The following is a 24,456-nucleotide window of genomic DNA, read 5'->3' as shown; positions in this document are numbered from 1 at the left end:
TTTTGTCTGTCTGTCTGTCTGTTCCGGCTAATCTCTGAAATGGCTATATCGATTTTGACGGGACTTTTATAGGCAGGTAGCTGCTGAAAAAAGAAGAAACTCACGCTACGTTTCTTTAAGAAAAATTCATTTATTTTAGAAAAATAAACTAATGTTGCAAAAAACGGTCCAACTCTAAAAATAATTTATATGGCAAAACAACGGTTGCCGGTTCAGCAAGTATTATATATATTCTACAAATCTCCTAAAATCTTTTAATCGTAGCAGACAAAGAAGTAAAGAAGTAGTTTAAGGGAAACATAAATCGCCTTTGTGAATAATGTAGACCATAAAAGATTTTACGTATGCTACGCTGTAACATAATATTTATTTCACAAACGTGTTTTGACATTCTGAGATTTCTGAGAGAGCGTCTACTTTTGTTATTCGAACAAACATACTTTGTATTTTTAATACAAACTCATAAATATAAACGTGATAATATTCTTTGAAGAATCGCGTCAATCAAAATAAAGTTATGACTCCCTTCGCCTTCACAAAATGTGATTTATTCACATACAGATCTTTTGTAAATATTAATGATTATGTTATTATTATCCTTTGTATCAAAATTTATAAGAAACTGAACTAAACTGTTTTGTGCTAACATAAAACGAACTAATATATGCACCTGTTTTTTTTTTTTGGAAGAGGACAAAAATACCCCAAAACGCGGCCCAAATGTCGGACTCGGGTGTCCCCTACCGACTAAAAACCTCCTCTATGCTGTCAGCCCTGAAGGCTTTTACAGCGACATAGGACGTGGGCCGTGGAGGCCGCAAAGACTACGCAAACAACAGTCGCGGGGCGTCTCCTAAGAAGACTCGAATCTCGGACCTGCTGTTTGTGGGAATTTCCACCACCTTAAAATATAATTTTATGTCAACCAGTAACCAACAAGTATGGTTCTCAATTGATAGTAAATGGTCACATTCATTTATCATCCTTTTTTTTGAAGACGGTTGAAATAATTATAAATTACCAAAACAATAACGGCCTTACAAATAAACTCGGTATATAGTTATACCTGAGAATAAACCAAGAATATACTAAATCATTGCTCATGTTTGGTTTATTCGGACGTATAACGTTTCCCGCGTTTATTCGACCAGAACGCCGGTCCAATTTGTGGGGGGAGACAAAGTGTTGATAAGCCACAAGTTGGACCGACGATCTGGTTAGGATCGCCGGAGTACATTGAATGAGGGCAGCGCAGGACCGATCGTCGTGGAGGTCTTTGGGGGAGGCCTTTGTCCAGCAGTGGACGTCTTCCGGCTGAGGTGATGATGATGATTTGCAAGATTGCTTGACTTTTGCAAAACTTCAGAATAATCATTGTATTGACAGTGTTGTTCTGCGATATACTCAATATTTATGATATCCTTGATTTATTCACAGATATAACTTTATACCAAGTTTATTTGTAAAGCGGTACGTATCTGTATAAATACACCATTCGGTTTTTTTCATAAATTCATTTTAATTGTTTGCGTGGAAAAGGTGCAATGTTGCATGGAGTCGCTCTAACCTAAATACTATATTTAATATTTCTCTGGGATGTGTCTGGTATATCCATACAAATTCATCAATTTAATGCTTGATCTTTAATCAAATCATTTTGATCCTTTCCAAATATTTACAAAGTGTGATTGTATTTGTGATTGATTATCGATTCAATTCGTGAAATTAATTTACTTTCAAATCTCAATAAGGAAATTTCTCTTCTTACAATATATTATTTGTTATTCCATCTCGTAGAAATATGGTGGATTTTTTTGAGTTCCGACCATTTTACACTGATTAAAATTTTCTTTTATTCTAGATTGTGTTGACTATAACAATTAAACACACACTTTTGACGAACTTTATTTGACTTTAGTTGACCAAGTATGGCATTTCTCGCGTTGACGGCTTTACTTTTCATATGGGATATGTTAACATATTATTTCGCTATTAAGACAAAATGGCCATGGTCTCAGTGAGTCATACATCTTTGTGCCGTTTGGTGTCGAGACACTTGGCCCGTGTGGCCCAGAGGCGCGGAGAATGTTCAAAGTACTATCTTCGCGCCTCAATAAGGTTACTGGAAACCCAAGCGCTGGCAGCTATTTCGGTCAACGGATCAGCCTTGCTATCCAACGCGGTAATGCTGCCAGTATTCTTGGTACGCTTCCACGTAATGATAGTTTTAATTTTATGTAGTCGTAGTATTGTAAATATTGTTATAAGATTTGTTTTGATTAAATATATAAACATAAAGTTAAATGGCCATCCGTTATTATTATTTCATATACATATATAGATATGGAAAAATCTTGAACCATTCAAAAATATTTTTAAGACCGCGGGCATTCAAATGTCATAAATGTAAACAATAACACAATTGCTATTGAAATTCAACTTTACGACTCAAGCATTAAGTCGGTATTTTCTTGTCACTAGCGAATCGAATTGTGAAAAAAAAAATCAGATTTTTAAGCTACGAGGAACTGCTTTTCTGATAATGCGTTTTCACATCAACGTTTTGAAGAAATCTAATGATTGCCCCTTTGAATATGTTTCGCTAATTATTTCCAAGCAGAATATATTAAGTCATAAACTTACCTCTCTTGAAAAATGTTATCAAATAGCAAAGAGGATGTAAATACTAACTTATAATAGGCGGGACTGCCTGAGTAAAAATTTAAATTTAGTTTACTATGAAACGTGCAGTGAGATTTGACAAAAGTTTGTAATAGTAATTACACTATGGGGACGAAGTATAATACGGCTAAGTTTGATAGCGAACAGTTGCTTACAATGTAGTAGATTTCGGCTATCTCCGTTTTTTACAAGAGTATAGCCATCATCTGTAAATCTATGAATTACTGCACGTTTCATACAATCGAGTGAATCGCTTGTTTCTTAGAGTTTTTCGCTAAACTTAAATTAGTTTCATCCTTATTTGAAAAATAAAGAAACATATTGTAATGGTTGTAAAATTCATTTATTTTATAAAATATTACGATCGAAGGAGGTTTTGATGTAAATTATTTAAAAACATCGATGTGAAACAAATCGGCAGCAGATCGTAATACTGAAGAGGCCCTGGACGCCATATCTCCTGATGCTGTCGAAGACGGACGGGAATGCTGGACTGGCTTCTCGGTTTCCCAGAAACTCAATGCGAACGTCAGTTCTGCCCAAAATGCTTCCGATTGTGTCATCTGAAATAATAATGAAATTTAGGAACATTAAACATGATATTGAACAAAATCACTTAATTCAGTCACTTATACATTTTTATTTACGACAAGGGTTGAGCTACTGAGAATAAGTCACTAGAAATTCATTGCCACTCTTTTATCAATATTAACATTTTCACCGTTTTACAAATCATTTCAATAACAAAATAATATGTAAAGTGATGCAACATATTACTTATAGGTAATATAGAAATTGTAGCGCAAGAAAGATTAGCGTCGGTTAATAAATTCGATTTTATATAATATTAAAGCGTCGTCCAGTGGGAAGCTCCTTTGCACAGGATGCCGGCTAGTTTATGGGTACCACAACGGCGCCTATTTCTGCCTTGAAGAAGTAATTTTCGCATTATTGTGTTTCGGTCTGAAGGACCCCGTAGCAGGTTAAATTACTGGGCAATTTTGAGACTTAACATCTTATGTCTCAAGGTGACGAGCGAATTGCAGTGCCGCTCAGAATTTTTGGGTTTTCCAAGAAAACTGAGCGGCAATGCATTGTAATGGTACCGTCAGCTGAACATCCTGCTCGTGTCGTCCCTTATTGTCATAAAAAAAGTCAAGAACGTTGAGCACAAGAAGCAAGCACGAAGATGATTCGGCTTACGTCTTAACTCGGGTTTAACCACCGTGCGGTGCGAGTGCGGATAAGAGCGCGGGCTCCGGGCGAGCGGCGAGCAGACAGTTAGGGAAGAACTATCGAGCGAGGTGGCTGTGTCACACGCGCAATCCGGGAACACCACGTTCTTATTACGTAATCTATTATACCTGTCTGTGTCTTCACACAAAAAACGTTTCTTGCTGATTATTAGACAGTGTGTTTGTAAGACTGTGTTTTACTTGCTGTCGTGTTAAACGCCCACAACAATGGACAACCACGATCATCCTGCCCATGAGACCGGCCTTGTTCCGTCATATATATTGCACAACAATAGCGAAATATATTTTAGTCTTCTATATCCTAAATTTATTATAAAAGTCCAAAAATGAGAGAATATATAATATCCAATAGTACCTTTTGTTCAATGGCAACATCTCTGACATGCCACAGAAACTCCAAGGCACCAATTCCAGCCGCCATTCCACACCCAATGCCCAGAACAACGAACACGCCGCCCACATTATCTACACCCAGTTCTGCTGCACTAGTACCTTCTTCTGCTGCTTCTTGGGTCTGTTCAAAGAAAAATATGGACATCAATATACAAAGAAAACTTGCATTAAGGTGTATATTTTCCATGCAGTTAAATTTTTATTTAGTTCATTCAAAAAAATCGACTACAGACTAAAAAACCAATTAATTTTAATGTTGTATCATTCTACTTATAAATTCGTGTCTCTTCTCTAGTCGTTCCCTCATGACTGAGGATCGTGGTCATCAACAAGTGGTGCACTTGCAGTGAACTATTTGTTTCCATCGGCTACTGTACATCGCGACCCTGACGGCGGAGCTAAACCTCGGGGACTTGGAGTCTTTTATTTGGTCGGTCCATCAGGTAGGATCGGCCTCTTGCTCGCTTGACATAACTACGATCAATTTCTCAGGCTCTCATTACCCCTTCGAATTATGTGGCCAAAATATGAAAGAATTCGTTGGTGGTATATCGTGGACAGATGGGTTTTTATCTTGAGCTGTGAAGGGATCGTCACATTTGTTCGCTTGGCCGTCCAAGGTATCCTCAACATACGCATACATCTATACATAATAAATTCGTGTAAATGGAGCCAAAACCTGAGAGTTGAACAAGACAAACCAAAATTTCGATCAATGTTAACAATGAACGAAATACTACAACAATAAACTAAGTGACAAACAATTCGCGAGTGTTAGACTTAGCCATACTGAGTCTGGTAAATGGTAAAAATACTTACTTCACAAGCTTCCTCCGGTGGCGCTTTCCACCAACGGTTTTTCAGTTCGACTAATTTTCCACTCTCGGCTAGTTTTAAAACGGCATTGTCAACAGCTGTACGATATGAAGAATCTGGTAATACAACGTAAGTATCATCTACATTATACATAAAAGGCATTTATTTTCTCAAAATTGATTCCTTTAGAATTCTTTTTGATGTCATTTCTCATATACTAGATACTACTGCCGCTTGGGAAACAAATGAGAGAGACGGAGGAAACAAACGGCGCTCTGAGAGAGAAGAGGCGGCGGAAGATATTCTCCCAGCATTGCTTCTTGCGCTCTTTTTAATGAAATATACAATATTGAACTGTCATTTCTATTGCTATAAAATAATCATAAGGCTGTCGGATCACTTAGATATTCAGCTGTGGAGTGGATTTACGGCGGAGCCATTTTTTAATAAAACATTTAAATTTAATTATAGATAATGCCTGAACAGTGGCTGGGACTTTATTATAAAAGTATAAATTTACACTTAAAGCTATTATGTATCTTATGAAGCCTACTAGAATTAGTTACAAGCAATCCTTTATTTGTACAAAAGGTGACGACTCTTGTGAACATTATATTATACAAATGTCTATTCAAACATTATTATTAGTATTAGCATGAAAGTTTGTATAATTTTCTATAACATTCTTGTACATATTTTTAAAAATATTAAACACATTTGTTGTTTTAATTTATTCAGGTTTTTTTTAATTTAAATAAAAATATATTGAATTATTTTTTCTAGATATATTTGTTCTTAAAATATATTTACGGGAAACTTTGAATATTTGTTTTTTAACTTTGCCCGTTGAAGTTTCACTTCTACCACGTATCACAGCACACATTTCGATTATTAATAATTTCTTTTCGTTCTTAAAGAATTTTGTAAATTAATATTTTGTTTCATTCGGTCGTGTGGTCTAAACCACACTTGTTTATATAAATTTGCATAACAGCTTTTTTCAAAATTCGCCATCTTTTTAACAGCAAGCACCATTTATCATAGCTTTAATAAAAATAGAATAGAAATAGAAACACTTTATTAACAGCAAAACACACACCTTCAATTTACAGTATAAATCTTAAAGTAATAAAAAATTAAATTTAATGTAATAAAAATTATTTAAATATAAACAAAAACAAAATATTAAATAACTGTGCGGCGCGTGATTCCCTGCTAAAAGGAGCTGACCCAGTATATTGTTGGTCAGTGCAGAAGACACCAACACAACACTGGTTTTCAGCAGCCCCTCGTGACATTTGGAGTAAACAGCTGTTGTAGTTTTCCCATTGTAACTTTTTCATGTACATGTTGTAAATTTATAGAGTTATAAAATAGAATTATAAATAAATAATTATAATTAATATAAAATCATATTATAATTTTTAAGCAAATGTACATAATACTTATATTATAGGTAGTACAAGGTACATTAGAATAAAAAATGAGATATAGATAATATATTGGTAAACATTAAATACACATAATTAGGTTACAGAATTGTGTTAGTCTATATTTATTAATAGATACTCTGTCAGAATATCAGCTGCCATTTTTTGCATCTTATGTGATACGGATCGGTGATAGACATACTGTCGAGTATTTAGCAATAGGCACTCTTACAAAATTGCGTTTTCTCTCTAACTTTTGGTCTCATCATCATCATCATCAGCCGGAAGACGTCCACTGCTGGAGAAAGGCCTCCCCCAAAGACATGTGATAGCTGTTGTAGCATTAACACAATACAATATAAATGAGCATGTTAATATTTCATTAATTGGTTTCATTATTGAATTATTTTGTATAAATATACTTACGAAAAGGCATAGCTATTCCATATCCCTTTGAATCGAGTAAACCGCCAACTTGCATTAGCTGGCATTTTCTCTGGAGTCGATATTCAATTGCCGTCGATTCCATTAAAAAAGCGTACGACCTTTTACTATTCAGGACCCTTTCGACTCCCTCGTCGTTATTCTTCACGAACACTGAAGGTCTAGCTGACTCCATCGCCGTCCACATTCTTTGGAATGTTGATACGTTTGATCGCTATAATTTATTATAATGCATTAATACATGTGGGAAATCGACATATTAGGAACACGGTTAAGTCACGAAACTGACATTCTGTGGCCGGGTATCACCATTTCCTGTAATAGTTAAGGTTCAAGACAAATTTAACCTTAACAGTAATGCTGACTTTAATATAGACTTCGGAATGTGTTTTAAAGGCATAAAAGGCATTTATTTTCTCAAAATAGATTCCTTTAGAATTCGTTTTGATGTCATTTCTAATATACTAGACACAATTACCGCTTCGGAAACAAGTGGCAATAGCTTTAACCGGCGAAGATTGGATGGTTAACAGTTAAACTTGTGACGTCATCTAAAAAATTTCAAATTGTGCAGCACATTTTTCGCTTAGCTTTATCATGTTTGTTATTGCTAAAGTTAGCATGAGCGTTTAAAAATATTTAAGATGAGTGGCCGCTTGTTTAGAATAATTGTATCGCTGTAACAGTTACTAAACGTGAAATGGTCAAACCATCAAAATTGGTCCAGCCATTTCGGAAGTTAGCTACAATTTAACTTATAGAAAAATTTGGTGTATGGTTGAAATTCTGGTATAGTGCAAGTAATTTATATTAATAGTAGTTATAGTAATATCCTTAATAGAGGTTGCAATCATGTGTCATCCTACCAGGACTTCATATGCAGTTTAGAGGTTCATGCACAATGTCAACAAAATGTGAAATGTCATTGACTGAATTGCGAATATATAGGTATTTAAATTAGTTAGTCCATACAAATCCAGCTCATTATAATTAATATTCTTAGCTCCAAACCTACCTTAAAAAATGAAAAGGTAGAGCCCCCTTCGACTGTACCATATTTGATTTTAGTCTGCATGGCTAGGTCCTCGGCGCTTTTGATTGAGTCATCCATGGCTGCGTTAGTTAAAAACGCAGCTAAGTTGGCCGTGTAGGAAGAACACATAATAAGAGCAAAGAACCACCACATCCCGCATACCCACCGGGTTGAATATCCTCTAAATGAAAAGAAAACAAACATAAAAAAAAGAACATACCGACGAATTGAGAAGCTCCTCCTTTTTTGAAGACGGTTAAAATAGTGTGTGTGTATTATTATGCCCGCAAGAAGTTATACTTCTTTGGCCTAACGAAGCAAAAATCATTAACGGCCGTCTTCAATAACCTAACTACCCTTAGTTTAACTTACGGATGCATTGCTGTCACCGTTTAATGACAAGATCTTATCTATTCATAGTAATGTCCAATATAGTTATAGTCCAATGCTTTCTGTCAATAGGTATTTAAATGTAAGTAAGCGTTAAAGAATAGATTTGTCTACCTCTAGTAAGTTAAATGAAAACATATATACATGGGTTATTGAAAACGGTCATAAAATAATTTATTCCTCGAGCTATTACAACGATTTTCTAAAAATCTTGCAAAGATGGCTTTGACAAAATTATTAGATAATGAATACGGCTGTATTGGCTTGAACCCTTTGCCTGTCCTAATAATGGACGAAGAAACCAAAAACAATAACGAATGACGCAAACGTCAGAAAATTTAGGAACAAACTTCAACCTGTTACTTCTGTGTTACAGTGATGCGCGCGCATCTTTAAATTTCTCTCTCATAATTTTTTCATAACGCGCCTAAGCAAGTATAACTTCAAAAAATAGATTATAATATATTTGAATACTGTATACTCGTACCATAAGCAGTCAATCTTAAAATTAAGTACAGTTCTAAATATAAACAATCTGTATTTGCAGGTAATAACCCCCACTTCTGGGATTAATTACACAAATTAAATTTGAAAACAAAATTTATGTTAGTTTTTGGTTTTGCAAATATTGGGGTTCAGCAGGTTATCGACTGTAAAGTAGAGCCTGTATATGAAGCCACAACCTGAGAGTTGAACAAGACATACAAGGTTTATCAACGATGCGTCACTCGAACGGTTGGCACAGTGGAAGAGCGCTCGAAAAGAACGCCGAGAAGTCATGGGTTCGATTCCCGCATCGTTCAAGGATTTTGTTTTCAAATTCAAATGATGTAAATCCTAGGGAGAGCTTCCTTGTGTTGCCAGGACGATATGACATGGGTACCTTCATAAAAAAGCGCATACACCTTCCTTAAAGGCCAGGAAATCTCCTGTGTTTCTTCTGGTTCTACAAGAGAATGTGAATGAGATATAAACAAAAAGAAACAACTTACAAACAGGTACATAACATACAAATAGTTTTCAAATAGTTGCCATTATTAGTAAGTACCTTATCAAGTGTCACACAAAATAGAAGTAAGATAAAATGACATATAGATATCATTACTTTGGTAATATATCAGATCCTTGGGTCATGATTGATCCCATTGTCAGCCAGCAAGAATTCTTAATATGCCAGATATTTTCCAATTCTTCGGGCGACTTATCGCATGGGTGCGGATTCTCCCAATCATTTGGTGCAAGCCTGGAATTATATAAAGCCTTAGCCAAGAGATTCTTAGAATCTATAACTTATGAAATAATAGAAATAATCTTAAGGTCTGATGCATTTTGATTAAGTCTTGCAAGACTTAATCAAAATGCATCAGACCTGAGCAGAATGGGCGCAACGAACTCAGCGGGCTGTTTTTTCTATCAAAAACTATGTTTACAATGTAATATTTTACAATTAAACTAATTATTTAATAGCCTGAGGGCGGTCACTCCATTCCCAATCTGTGGAATCATTAAGAAAGTCATTTATGTTAGAGTAACCTTTACCACACAAACGTTTTTTTACAATACTTTTGAATATCGTAATACTTTTGTTTTGAACATTTTATGGGATCTTGTAAAAGCATATACATCGCCCCACAAAAGACTTACTAACTCGACTTAGCCGAGTAGTAGGCATATCAAGTTTATGTTTCTTCCTCGTGTTAACATTATTATTGTCACAGTTTCTAGCAATATATAAAGACTAAGAATATACTAGCCTAATAACGACCTCTCTCTCGCACGCTACGTTTGACTATACGCTAGTTTATTGTAAGTCTTTTTTCTTAAACATAACCCAAAGTTTATAAGTTACAGGCATATTATGATGACGGGTGCAGTGCAGTTTTATCAGGGTATAAAGGCCTTAACCCTACCCATCAGCTCATTTGACAATGTGTCAGTTCACACTTAGGTTACAAGAAGTGAAAATCATAATATCATTTACTCCAATGAAACCCATAGTAAAGTATCAGGTACACGCTCAGAATTTACGGGGGTGATTCTGTCTTTATAACATGTTATAATATCATCAATTTCCTTAGAATAAAACTGATATAACAAAAAGACTTAAACATCCGCGAAGAATTACACGAAGGCCTTTTTCACAATGTTCAAGTAATATCAAATGGTCAGATTTGGTCCGCATTCGATGGTATATCGCATTGTCTATTGAAGAAAATTATTATTATTATCAACCGGACTGTACCAAGTAGGACACCGGACCAATAATTGGTGTGAGACGCCCACCGGATCGTCAGATGGTACCAAATCCTACCATGCGTTTAGGCTATAATGTAGGGAATTGTCATAGGCGGGATAAATTGGTAGCCTCATAAAAGTTCTTCTCCCCATGTCAAAGCGGTTTTCAAGAAGCTTTCTTCCACGTACTACAAAACTGTGTTTCCGGGACGATACGAAATGGGTTCACCTTACATACACCTTCAAAAAAAGCGCGTACACCTTCCTTAAAGGCCGGCAACGCTTCTGTGATTCCTGTGTGCAAGAGATTATGGGCGGTAGTGATCACTTAACACCAGGTGATCCGTACGCTCGTTTGTCCTCCTTTTTCATAAAAAAAAGTCCCTGAAGGCATGACTTTTACCAAGTATTGTTGCAATATGTTGTGTTATTATCAAAGTTATTGTCTATAATACAAATGTTATTCACAAAGTAATATAATATATAATTAATTTTTATGGGAATTCTTAACGAACCTTGATAAAATATGAAGTAGCAAGGAAACCATTAAATATGCTCCAGCCATGTAGATCCAAACATCGACAGAAAAAGGCGATAGAAATGAAAACAGCTCCGGTTCTGGTGGCGGGGCCTTTGTGTACAGAATACTGATTCCTAGCGTCATGAAAGGCGTTGTAAAATCAACAAATGCCCTCCGTTCATAAGTTATTGTTAGATCGCAAATAGCCAGGTCAGCTTTCTGTAAATTATGATGTTGTTTACATTTCTGTTGAAATAAATACTAAAAATAAAGTTCTCAGTGCACTTAAAGCAGATTTTATATCAGTAGCAATGAATGAATAAAAGATTTCAATATAATTCATGTGAATATACAAACCCTCTCCAATAAATGTCCCACAAGTCCATCCCACGACTTAGTTTCTTTATGATAAGAGCCATAAAGGTTCCCCGGAACAATTTCTATCTCGTAATTTAAATGTAGCGTCTCTTTCAATATTTCGTGTATCAAGTCCTTAGAGTAACCCTCATAACGGTCGTTTCCAGTCAATACTTCACCCTCTTCCGGCGTCCTCTCAACAAGATAGGGGGCACCGATGCGTGAAACCACTCTAAAAGTTTTGTTTTGCCATTTTTCTGCCAAGAGATCAGAAACTTCGTCAGCAGTTCTAACGTAAACAAAGCCTGTTTCTGCATTCCATTTTGCGATGCTGTTAAAACCACTGTTGGATAACTCCATTATTTCAACATTTAAGTTAGCACGTTCGCCTGTACTTTTATCGAGTAAAATTTCTCCTGTTATGCCTGTTATGGGATTCTGCAATAGAATTTTGATATTTAAATCAAAAATATTTTATTACGTAGGTAAAATGCATTATACTTGAAATATGTCAATTTTTCATACAACTCGTTCGGACGGCAGATTTCCTTATGTAGGCCATACACGCTACGGTCTACCGGAGAGGTAATCTGTGCAGGTTATGCCTGCGCAGGTAGACCGGAATGTGTGTGGGAATAGACCTGTGCAGGTTTTTGAACCTGCGCAGGCGACCGGCGCAAGATCGAAAATCGATTCTTTCGAGTGACACCGTACGGTGTACCTGTGCGTGTGTGCGTGTACTCCGGTCGCCTGCGCAGGTTGAGTCAGTTGTTTCCTAGTGTTTCTTTCAGACGGTTGTCTCATCGCTCGCATCTTATTGCCAGAAAATGGCGCCACCAGATTCAACAAAAAAAATCCTTGAAGATTTTATCGAAATGTATAGAAGTAATCCATGTCTTTGGCAAATTAAAAACAAAGATTACCATAATCGAGACAAAAAAGAAGCTGCTTATAAATTACTAATAGAAAAATTGAGAGAAATTAAAGCAAGACCTAGCAACGTCAGCGTGTCATCGTCCATATTCGATGCCATCGCAAAGAGAACTGAAGACCGCCCCGATACACCGGAACGTCCCCATACACGTTACCATTGTTCGGTTGACCTACGCAGGCATACCTGCACAGATTACCTCTCCGGTAGACCGTAGCGTGTATGGCCTCCTTTAGAGAAGAACGATTAAGATACTGTAAGGTAACTCTTTTCGAAACAGAATGGTATTACAGGCTCTTATTTTCAATTAAATTTACAAATCACAAACATCAATTACTAAATGCCTTACTAATTACTAATTAATAAGTAAAAACATAGTTATAGTTATTTTACATACTTTAAGTATAATACAGCAGATCCATCAATCCACACACACCGTCAATACGAGTAAAATACATTAGTCAGAAGTTACTTTTATCGCTTCATAGCTTATAATGTTCATATTTGCTGGTTTAAATAATACCAAATAACATTAAAGATAATATTTATAATAATAAGTTTATAATAATATTCATAATTGTTATTTTTTCTTTTCTGTTTCATTCAACTGTTATTCCGACCAGTAAAAAGTTTTTAAGGATCAGTTGCAATATTGTGTTGTTGTAGAATTGTAAAAAACCCAACATAGCAGCTAATAATACATCCCCAAGGATTGTAAAAGTACTGAACGCGAGTAATTTGCGAATGAAATGGATCTGTACGTCTCGTTAATTGTTGTTACTTAAGCTGTTGTATTTTTTGTTCAAAGTTCTGTATTTTAATCAAACGATTATTGCCTCCTCTGGTCAAAGTCTTCAGGGTTCTGCTAACCTATAGCTGTTTATTTGTATGGGCTACAAAATCAATATATATAAAAATGAATTGCTGTTCGTTAGTCTCGCTAAAACTCGAGAACGGCTGGTCCGATTTTGCTCATTTTGGTCTTGAATTATTTGTGGAAGTCCAGAGAAGGTTTAAAAGAATAAATACTCGTACGAAAATGTTCGGAATTAAAAAAAAAAACAACTATTTTGTTTTTCCTTTGATGTGTCCCCCATCGTTCAGAAATCAAATTAAAAAAATACTTTAAAATGAATAACTAATTTGAATCTTTGTATCTTTCTAACTTTCTCAGGAGGTTAAAAAACAAACTTAATTGTAGCTTCCCATAGTTGGTAGATTAACTACAGTTGTTAACTACGATGGCAATACAACGTTAGCTGGGTCAGCTAGTGTAGAATAAATAATGATAACTTCACCTAACATCTGATGTACGAATTCAGTTTTGCTTACACGTTTTTTAATATTTTTTATGCAAGAGAAGGACAATCGAGGACCTATCGCCGAAGACTACACTCACTTGGTTCAAGGAATCACAGAAGCGTTGCCATCTGATAGTGGTACACTTTTCTGAAGGTGTATATATATATATAATCATATCGTATTGTCTTGGGAACAGCGCTCATATAATAATAATAATAGTGGGACGCCCTATCCTGCATCCGGCTCCCGCCGTCGGTGGTGCAGTGCGCCGCATGGGATGGACGAATATTATCAACGAAAATGTCATGCGAGCGTACTATGGGGCGACAGAAAGGGAAACACCTCATTGCGTATCGTTATCGAATGCTTTCTCTGTTTCAGATCCTTGAACCAGGAATGACCGTTACGACACAACGACTTCCATTAACGGTCTTAATAACTGGATAAAGGGTCAGTTATAGAAAGTAGCTGATTTGGGAACGGCACGCATCGTGCGGAAATTCCTCAGTCTGTCGCCCTAACCACCGGCGCAATTGTCGTGAACCAACGCCGGCGGGACTCTATTTTTTATATTTATATTTGTAATATTGTTTTTTATAAATATGTTATATATATATAAATGTAGAAAATAAGTTGAAATTGTAATAAAGAGAATAATAATAATAATAATATTGACATACTCTTACACAAATTATCTTGCCCCAAACTAGGCATAGCCTGTAGATACTATGGGTGCAAAACAACGATATTATATTTAATACAATATACTTACTTAAACATACATAAATACATATAATCATCCATAACTCGGAAACAAACATTCTTCAATGGGAAATTCGAACAAGGGACCTCTAGCTAAGTAGGCAGGATCACTAACCACTTGGCTAGGGGTCGTCATATAAGTTTGTATCAAACTTATTTTATTTCAATATCAAAATGACACTTAGATAAAAGATTTTCTAAAAAATGCTAAATCATTCGACAACAACACTTATTGCTCGTAATATAATGTATATTTCACCGTAACAGTATTTCAAGCCTAGGTGCTTATAAATGTACATACAACCACCTACAGTCAATAAATGATTAGTAAATTCCTCTCCAGCTTCCCACTTGACATCCGAGTCACATTTGATGGCCTCAGGTATTATTTTAAATTCATCGGGCGCACTTTCCACGGAATCCGTTATGAGACGTGCGGCGTCCGATGCCAAAGCCGCTTCCACCTAAACATTTGAGATATTGATGTAATTTAATAAATTACATTGAGGAACGATTTACTATATGTATACAGGATGTCCCAAAGTTTTGGGACATGATGTCCCAAAGTTATGGGACATGAAGGGAAAGTACCTTAAATATCGAAGATAGGCAATTTTACTGAAAGAAGACTGTATGTTATTTTTAAAAGTTAGTACTTCTGCATTCAAAGATTTTCTAAAAATTACCTGCCTCGTCTGGGAATCGAACCGACTGAAATGTAAAAAAAATACTCCTACTTTTAAGATGCCAATCGAAAGAATGGCCAAAAACTAATAACTCTTCTTAAGTAACATAGTATTCTAAAAGAAAGGAACAACGTAAAATGAATGTTTTCCTACTTGGATTGGTACGAATGGACCGAGTAGATGGCCGGCCAGATCCCCGGACCTTACACCATTAGATTTCTTCTTTTGGGGATACGTGAAAGATATGCTATACAAAAAGCGATACGAGAACATGGGCGAGTTACAAACAGAATTGTGCCATATCATATCGAGTACTCACCATAAAATGATAAGAAAATCAACCGGCAGCGGACTCATTAAAAGATTGGCGATTTGTGTAAGACAAGAGATATCACATTTTGAACATTTAATTAATTAATTTTCAAATAATACCCACTTAATTGACTACTTTCTTTTAAAATACTTTGTTACTTAAGAAGAGTTATTAGTTTTTGGCCATACTTTCGATTGGCATCATAAAAGTTGGGATGTTTTTTTTTTACATTTCAGTCGGTTCGATTCCCAGACGAGGCAAGTAATTTTTTGAAAATCTTTGAATGCAGAATTACTAACTTTTAAAAATAACATAAACTCTTCTTTCAGTAAAATAGCCTATCTTCGATATTTAAGGTACATCCCTACCCTTCATGTCCCTTAACTTTGGGACACCCTGTGTATATAATAGACGTCGCTGTATTGTGTGTCTTAGACCGCATTTTTCACCTTCGCACGATACGCTATAAGTTAGGATATTATCCCCGCCATCTGTGTGGCGGTCGTCCACAGTGCGGTTTTCAAGGAGTTTGCTTCCAAGTACTACAAAGCTGTGGAAAGAGCTTCCTTGTAGGGTGTTTCCGGGACGATATGACATCACACTTCCTGTGATTCCTCTGTTGTTGCAAGAGAATGTGGGCGGCGGTGATCACTTAACACCAGGTGACCTGTAAGCTCGATTATCCTCCTATTCCATAAAACAAAGACATGAAAATTAGTCGATGTATATCACTTCATAGAACAGAACCGTACCCTTTCTCCCAGCGCTCCTTCAACTAAGCCAACCGTCTGCATGTTGCATGATCCGTAAATCTTGATATATTTTTTTTATTATGAGATACATGCCTTAGTTTTCAATAAGAAGTTTGAGTATTTTTAATTAGGTATTGTTTTTGAGAGCATACCTTACTGTCGCATATAACTTCTGTATAACTTCATTTTTTTTTATTCTCTTATAAAAAACAATTAATAAACGGAATTTTAATGGACAATAAATTAAAATATTGATCATACCGTTATTTCATGTGTCAATTGTGGTATTTTAACGTCATCTGAACCTCTAGTCTTCCAGTCAGCTAGGTAAGACTTGGTTCTGGAGTCAGAATGATCAAATATCCTGAAACACGTAACGTTTGACAGGCCATAGCGAAGTTCTTGCAGATCCAATGTATGAGCATCAAGCGACATCAGAACATAACTCTGAAATAGAAATATTTATTGAAGATACAAACATACATACGTATAATCTAAACGACCCGCCATGAACTTAATTATCACTCTGAGCTTCTATAGATACTACTACCAGTGGGAGGCTCCTTTGCACAGCATGCCGGCTAGAAATAGGTACCGCAAAGCTGCCTATTTCTGCCATTAATCAATTCAAAAACTGTTATTATAATATTCTTATAGTTACTAAAATAAAAAATTCCTGACAAATCTCAAATGCTTGTCTGCAAAGTTTTTACAGTAATTGTTTTTTAATTATTTCTTTTATTAAAATGTATTATTTAATATTACAAAATTTCATTTAACAGTTTATTTATGCGTAAAATATAATTGAGTGCGCGATTTGTCTGAAGACGCTGATGTCGTTTGTCAAGTGCGAGTGGGACGAGCCCAATAAGGAATCCGTACTGAGTTTTAGGTAAGTATTTAAAATTAAATTCATGAAAATTAAAAGATTCAGATGAGACAGATTTTTTTATCACTTAAAATATCCGACTTTAAGACTATTCCTGTTGCGTATGCTATACACCATACCTTCATGTTAAATTTCATGATTTTGTGTCATTAGGCAAAAGAAGGTACTCTTTAATAGGCTTTGATAAAAATATAAAGTCAAAAATGTGACCCATATTTTTTATTGCGTCAGTCTTATGATTTTATCACAGAGACTGCAGGTTAGGCCTGTGTAAATTATTATCTATCTCCAAACAAACCTAGTTATTGCTTTAAGCGTTATAGTACTTGTGAAAGAAAAAAAAACTGCAAGAAACCAGAGCTAATTACCATATAGTCCTCAAAAAACTTTACTTCGTGTGCCTGTCTTAGATAGTCAAGAACTCGATCCGCAGCACAGTCTAAGATTACTCTTGTGTAGCCACTCGCTTTGAGAGACTTGAGTAACTGTCTGTTATCTTCACCCTGCTTTAGGCGCTTGACAAGCCACTTGCTATCTGGATCGGCATTCTTAAGGACTTCTTGATATCGAATTAATCCTATAAAGTAAGGAAAATGAAGAGTTTTTATCTAAAGTAACTAAACATGGATCTTCACTGCAATATTGTTATTAGAAATATAAAAAGGGATCATTTATGTTACCCACATTCTCCTGCAACAACAGAGGAATCACAGTTGCCGACTTTCAGGAAGGTGTGATGAAATGACAGCAATACTCCATTTGTAGACGGATCCGAACTTTGCAGAGCGCTAGAATGTCAGCGGGCTTATAGAATTGCCGTGCTATATTAATGACCCCTAATATTACAACATAAGGTATCTTTATCATTCAGAAGCAATTCATAAGATCAAACAATTCAACATAAGAAGTAATAAAGAACGTAATTCTTCTTATCTTCTTGAATGGATATTGATTTGGTATGCCGGAAAGTATTTTTGCTCTAATATAATTTAACTGTTGCAATAAGGACATTATAATAATGGTTTAGCATGGCCAATGTGACAGTCAAAAGATTGATATCTACCTCTTCGCGGAATGGCTGGTTTTACCTAAGTTTTACAAACACCCTTCTGCAAATTTTAATATCAATTTCTATTTAACTGATAAACTTATGGGCAAATCTAGAAGTACCTAGATATCTTTTTAGTCAATCGTCAAAAGCAAAATAATTTGTATCGTAAATGCCGGGAAGAATAATCAAAATAAGATTTACCTAAAGGTAACAGCATATTAGTCAAAGGAATAAGATTTCATGTCAAAACTGAGGTTTGCCTTGCCAATCCTAGAAGAGTCAAAAGTTCAAAATTTTACTGTAACAAAAATAATTTTCATAAAAACAAACCTTCATCATCATCATACAGCAACGTATATGTGTCCCAATCACTATCCTTCACAAAACTCGCGACGGCCTGAGACAGTGCCACAGCTTCAGGATATAAATTGATACTGGGTGGGGAGGAACGCTGCAAACCTCGTAAGGGAGGAGGTCGCCAATTCGCCTGATCACATAAAAGAGAAATTATCAAAACGTGATCTAAACAATTGATAGGCGCCTATGACGTACAATTAACAACTAAACTCACCATCGTTACTTTTAGTTCAGTTGTGTTTCGACCGCGCTTTGAATACAACGCCACGCAATGACGGTGTTCAGTGAAAAATTATCCATTGTCGATATGCAGTTTGCATACTACATACATTGAACTAAAAAGTAGGGATTAAGAAAAAATTGTAACTAATTTGACGTAAATTTTGTACTTTAAATTTTTTCGGACAATACAACACCTTTAATAAATTGTGCATCTAATAATGTGTAATTGTATAGATTTCAGTATTTTTTTATGATATAATTTTTGGAAGCCCTAATAAAATATAAATAAAAAAGACGCCTCAGATGTAGAAATCAATTCATATTATGATGTTTTATGAATTAAGTAGGTATTATGTGGCTTTTTACTTGTATATGAGGAATCCCCACAGTTCGGCAATGAGCGTCCACTGCATCGGCTGCATTGGGTTCCGTCGGACCAAATATTGCAATAACACCGCCCTCTAAAAGTTCACAGGCTGAAAAAAAAATTAAACAAATCAGTTATTTTTATATTAAAAGTTGATTTGTTTAACTTATTATTTTCAGTGGACTTCAAATAAAGATGTTTCTGTACTTTTTATTTTAACGTGAGTATTTTACATTTTTTTTAATAAATGGATTTTATGAATGGTTTTTTGATAAATGTAATCCTAAAATTCTAGTTCTACGAATGGAAGAACGGGACATAAAATTTCATATGGACTTTCTTCTTCATCTACAGAATATTTGTAACTTAGATTTGAAACAATAATAATAATATATCAATAAATATAAATTTGAAGTTTAAGCTTATAATTCTAAGAACTACTACGAAGTTGTTTTTAATTCTAACGTCAATGTAATTACATATTCGGTAATTAATAATTTAATTTTTTCTGTTCATTAAGCTAATAAAATGTATCATTAAAAAAAATTGTATGTTTTTTGCAGGATTTTTCAGATAGACGATAACCATCAAAATTGAAAACAAAATAATCCACTATTGCTTTAATTAAAATTAAAATTATAACGGTTTTTATCATGTCTTTTGTTGATTAAGCGGTTATTTATCAGGTTTATTGAAGTGATAACCTCTTATGGAAGGGTAAACGTCTTCGTAACATTACGCGTTACAGAGCCAATATGTCTGATGACGAGTTATCTTCTCACACCCTGTGTGTGGGCATGGGAAGGAGCGTGTCATGACTGAGCCCTATTCCCTGGCGCTTCTTCTCCCAAAACGTTGGGAGAGTCTTTGGGTAATGAGATGTCGGCGCTGTCTGGCTTCGGTTCGACAGCGGTCGGCGGGCTCGTCCTCTCTCACTCTCACCAATTGTTACTTTAATAGGATATAAATATAATGACACTAATAATGTAGATACACAAAATTCTAAAGTACATATTCAAGAAATGTAACTAAGAATAAAATATATTGTTTAATCAATAAAATATTTTAATAATAAATATAACATAATATATATTTCTTGTGTGCGTGTGTATGTCACTGAACTCCTCCTGCTGGACCGATTTTGATGAAAGTTTCTGTGTGTCTTCAGGTGGATTCGAGGATGGTTTAGATTCACAATAATTGAACTACTTCCTAAACGGCTGGACCGATTTTGATGATATTTTTGTTTGTTTCAGTGAATTTGAGATTGGTTTAGATTCTCAACCTGCTCATGTGTATGTCAGTGAACTCCTCCTAACGGCTGGACCGATTTTTCAAATTTAAGACGTGTGTACAGGACAACGTCTGTTGGGTCCACTAGTATTACATAAAATTTAAGTAGCATAAACATTTCTCAAGCTTAACAATTTCAATGTTAAATAGTTCAACTTTATTAATAACAAAAATAAACTTCAATGATGATAATAATAACACTCACATTTATAATATTAGCTGTGTTAAATATATCATTGTCTTGCACCCATAGTACAGGCTATGCCCAGTTTGGGGCAAGATAATTTGTGTAAGAGTGTGTTAGTTAAATTATTATTATTTATTATATTTTTGAGTCATTCTAAATATACATAAACTGTCTGAACTAAAAGGAATATTGACTTTGTTTGATATTTGTTCAAAAAACGTTTAACTACTAACCCGCCTTTGAAGCAGCGAAACTGTCCCCATAAGGAGAATATACAATTTTCATTGCGTAGTTGTATTTTTCACTTTCCATTGACGCTCGAGCCAAAGTAGATGCAAACGCAACTTCTGTTACTGTATTAGGTGGAAGTATTACACCTATAGAAACAAATATTAAAAATTAATTGCAATTCAAGATACCTTAGATAATTTATACGTCTAGATATCTTGTAAGACAACCGATGAAAACAGGCCAGGTTTATTACTCTAGTATGTGTGACAACCAACGTCTTACACTTGCGATTCGTTATGACTTTGTGTTAGTTAGCGCGTAGTAGCGCGCATTGCTCAAATTGAGGTTATCTGTCAACCTCATTTTTTTTTTGACGTTTCCGCAGTATTCACAGTCTATCTAGACGTATAAATGTTGACGTATACACGTTGGTAAACCATAGACAGTATAGAGGTCACTTAGCATCATGTTATCTTTATGAGGAAATAAAGGTTTTGAATTAAAAAAAAATCCACTAAGTTCCGCCTACATTTCTCTCACGTACGATTTTGCTATCTGAAAATTTGGTGGTATATTCAAATTCAAAACTGTTTAATGTATAATCACTTACTGGACGTCCAAACATAAATCGCTTGTTTATATTTTTTTTAATATTTTTTCATGAAAACTTCAAACTCACCTATGCTTAAAGTTGTCTTAAAAGACTCAAAATGACGAAAAGCACCGTCTACAGAACCATAACAATACCACAGTAGAAATATTGTAATAATTCTCCAACATTCTGAAAGTGTTTAAGGTGTTGTAAGTATCATATAAGGATAGGGTTCAAACAAAACTTCCGAGCGAATATTTGCCGAAGTTTGAAGTATAAAAAGGTACTTGCCCACCATTTTTACGACGAGATTCTCTGAACAAAGTGGAAACTGAACAATAGGATTTTGTGCGCAGCTGACGTTTTGTAATATTGGCCAATGCCGAGCCCACACTGAATATTTCAAACTTAACTTCTACCGTAGCTTACTGAACATTCGTCGCTTAAATTTTAATAAGCATTATCATTATGCAGTTAAAATAGGTGTGGGTTTTGAGAGCACAGTTGTAACGAGACTGGGTCAGTGATGCCGGTCGATGTACACTCGGCTAACTATCTGAGTGGAATGCGACGACACGTGTGACGTAGCCTCTATGATGATATATCGTTGTCTCTGCATATAAATAACAGTTTATAATTAAACCTATTTATATAATATCTACTCAGTACTAATACTTCTTGTTTCAGCTAATCTTGGAATTGTTTGTATGTATTAAGATGGGACTATCGCTAACAGTTTCGTGTTAAACGGAAAGAATAGGAAGTTGCTCTTCGTTTGTATCTATACCGCTGTATTTTATATATTCAACTAGGGGTGACCCGACAGTCGTTGTTTTGTACATAATAAATAAAATACTGTTTTTTTATTAATTTGGCAATAATATTTCAAAACATCATGAATTACTTCGTAAAATATGTCCCTGTTGTTATAATGAAATTGTTTCACAGCAGAAATGTCAAATGGTTTTTATTTCGAGAGGAGGAAAATACATTTACGTATTGAAGAATGCCGGGCTCGGGTGTTAACACCCCCTACCGACTAAAAACCTCCTATGTGCTGATGCTGATGAAAGCCCTAAAGGCTTTTACAGCGCAGCCGGGTTTGGGCCTTGGAGGCCGAAAACGTAAATCACAGGCGCGGGGCGTCTCAGAAGGAGACTCGAACCTCGGACCGCCTGCTCACTACACTGGATAAAAATACCTTTGCGAGGTGTGGGGTTTGAACCTGGGGCTCACACGGAAACCATAGTCTAAATCTAGCGCCTTATACCACGTGGTCAAACTGACTTTGTCAAATCGTGCGTCAGTAAATTCTCTCATAGAAAATATGTCCACACAAAAACATATATTGGAAATAAAAAAGATGTCCCAATGTCCCAAATTGAAATAAAACTATAATATCTTTCAAGTTGGACTAAACTGCATGCCATGCAGTTAATCGCCATTAAATTCCATTGATTAGTTTAGGATTTCACTGGGTACAAACATCAGGTCACTGGATTTAAATTATTTGTTATGTTTTTAAAGTGATAACCCTCACTTCTAGGATTAACACACAAATAAAATTTGAAAAACAACAAAACTGTATGAATGATACGGGAGTCGAACCCACGACCTCCGGTGTTCCGTGCCGGTGCTCTAGCCAACTGAGCTTACCGTTCGAGTGTCGTATCGTTATAAAATCTTGTATGCTTTGTTCAACTCTCAGGTTGTGGCTTCATCTACAGGATCTACTTTACATTTGATAACCTGCCCATCCCCAATATTTGCATATTAGTAAATTGACTTGAGATGTCGCTATTGTAAATCTAAACAATTTGTTATGTTTTTAAAGTGACCTCACATCGTTCATAAAATTTTGTTGTTTTTCAAATTTTATTTGTGGATTTAAATTATATACTAGCTGTTCCCACCCGCTTGGCTGGGCGAATTTTAAAATGAAGGAACGGAATTCGAAAAATAAGTACTCATAAACCATTTAGAATAGATTTCACATCGAATGGTGGTTATTTCGAGTCGATACGATCAGTCGAAAGACCATTTTCATTATATATATTTAATATAGATAAGCCGTTACCGCCCGCTTCGCTGGACAAATTTAAAAAAGAAATAAATTAAATTTTATTTATCTTATCATATTTTTATGAAAATGGTTTTTGTTTGAGGCTCAATCACGCCTAAACCACGGATCGTATCGATATGAAACTACCACCATTCGATGCGAAATTTATCCTAGATGATTTATGGCTACTTATTTTTCGAATTCCAACGTTCCTTCATTTATTTTATTGCTGTTTTACCTTTATGAATATTTTTCAAAGGAAAATAATAAAAATATCAATATGAATAAAAATAAATAAATAATTATGAATAAAATTTAATTTATTTCCTTTTAAAATTCGCACAGCGAAGCGGGCAGGAACGGCTAGTTGCTATTAACATAAAAAGAAGAAAGATGAAGATATGTAATAATTGTCATAATTAATTTAGTAGTTTTTATTGGTATGTAATAATAATTATTTTAACAATTATTTGATGTACATTGCGAGGTTAGTGTGTGTAGTTAGTGGTTTATCGTGTTTATATCATAATAATTATATTTAAAAAAACATTACAAACATTTTATACTTAGTGGCTGTACACACAATGCATGACTAGCATTTATATAATGTTTTACTAACTTTCTTTATAATATATATTTGTTCTTGTGATCTGATTCTGTCATGGGCAATCAGAACTTGGCGATAATCCAGAGCAATCGTTCAGTTGTTTTACTTTCGAATTAGCGTTATAAATTTAATAATAACAATATTTGACGTTTGAGTGTTTTCCTTGCAATACTTTACATATTATATTGTAATTGAAATGTTTTGTAAAACGATGAAGGTAAATCACTATATATATTATAAAACAAAGTCCTCCGCCGCGTCTGTCTGTCTGTCTGTTCGCGATAATCTCAAATAAT

General features: G+C 35.0%; 1 protein-coding gene across 2 annotated transcripts; it reads right to left on the bottom strand.

Annotated features, from left to right (window-relative positions):
• Positions 1 to 3,003: 3,003 nt before the first annotated feature.
• LOC126975301 (glutamate receptor ionotropic, kainate 2-like) lies at positions 3,004 to 22,014 on the bottom strand. 2 transcript variants are annotated; one of them, XM_050823116.1, is made up of 16 exons: positions 21,783 to 22,014; positions 21,579 to 21,680; positions 20,902 to 21,045; positions 19,188 to 19,297; positions 18,573 to 18,729; positions 17,560 to 17,768; positions 16,564 to 16,749; positions 14,863 to 15,015; positions 11,557 to 11,994; positions 11,195 to 11,418; positions 9,550 to 9,687; positions 8,037 to 8,235; positions 7,004 to 7,235; positions 5,151 to 5,263; positions 4,294 to 4,452; positions 3,004 to 3,245 (listed from the first exon to the last, which is right to left on the bottom strand). In XM_050823116.1, exons 1-16 carry the CDS (start codon positions 21,787 to 21,789, stop codon positions 3,069 to 3,071), a joined length of 2,748 nt encoding a protein of 915 aa, XP_050679073.1. In that variant the 5' UTR covers positions 21,790 to 22,014; the 3' UTR covers positions 3,004 to 3,068. The 2 variants fall into 2 exon arrangements, with proteins under 2 accessions (XP_050679073.1, XP_050679074.1); XM_050823117.1 differs by lacking the exon at positions 14,863 to 15,015.
• Between the last annotated feature and the right edge of the window lie 2,442 nt (positions 22,015 to 24,456).

This window comes from Leptidea sinapis, chromosome 35 (assembly GCF_905404315.1).
Source record: "Leptidea sinapis chromosome 35, ilLepSina1.1, whole genome shotgun sequence".
In the NCBI taxonomy this organism is placed as follows: domain Eukaryota; kingdom Metazoa; phylum Arthropoda; class Insecta; order Lepidoptera; family Pieridae; genus Leptidea; species Leptidea sinapis.
The sequence above is the reverse complement of the archived record's forward strand: the minus strand, read 5'-3'. Positions and strand labels throughout refer to the sequence as shown.

Excerpts from the sequence above, each read along its gene's own strand:
- LOC126975301 (XM_050823116.1), bottom strand. Across the intron at positions 21,046-21,578 it reads TAAGACAACTTTAAGCATAG|GTGTAATACTTCCACCTAAT; the intron begins GTGAGTTTGAAG and ends TTGTTTCTATAG. Across the intron at positions 15,016-16,563 it reads AATTGACACATGAAATAACG|GTGGAAGCGGCTTTGGCATC; the intron begins GTATGATCAATA and ends TCAAATGTTTAG.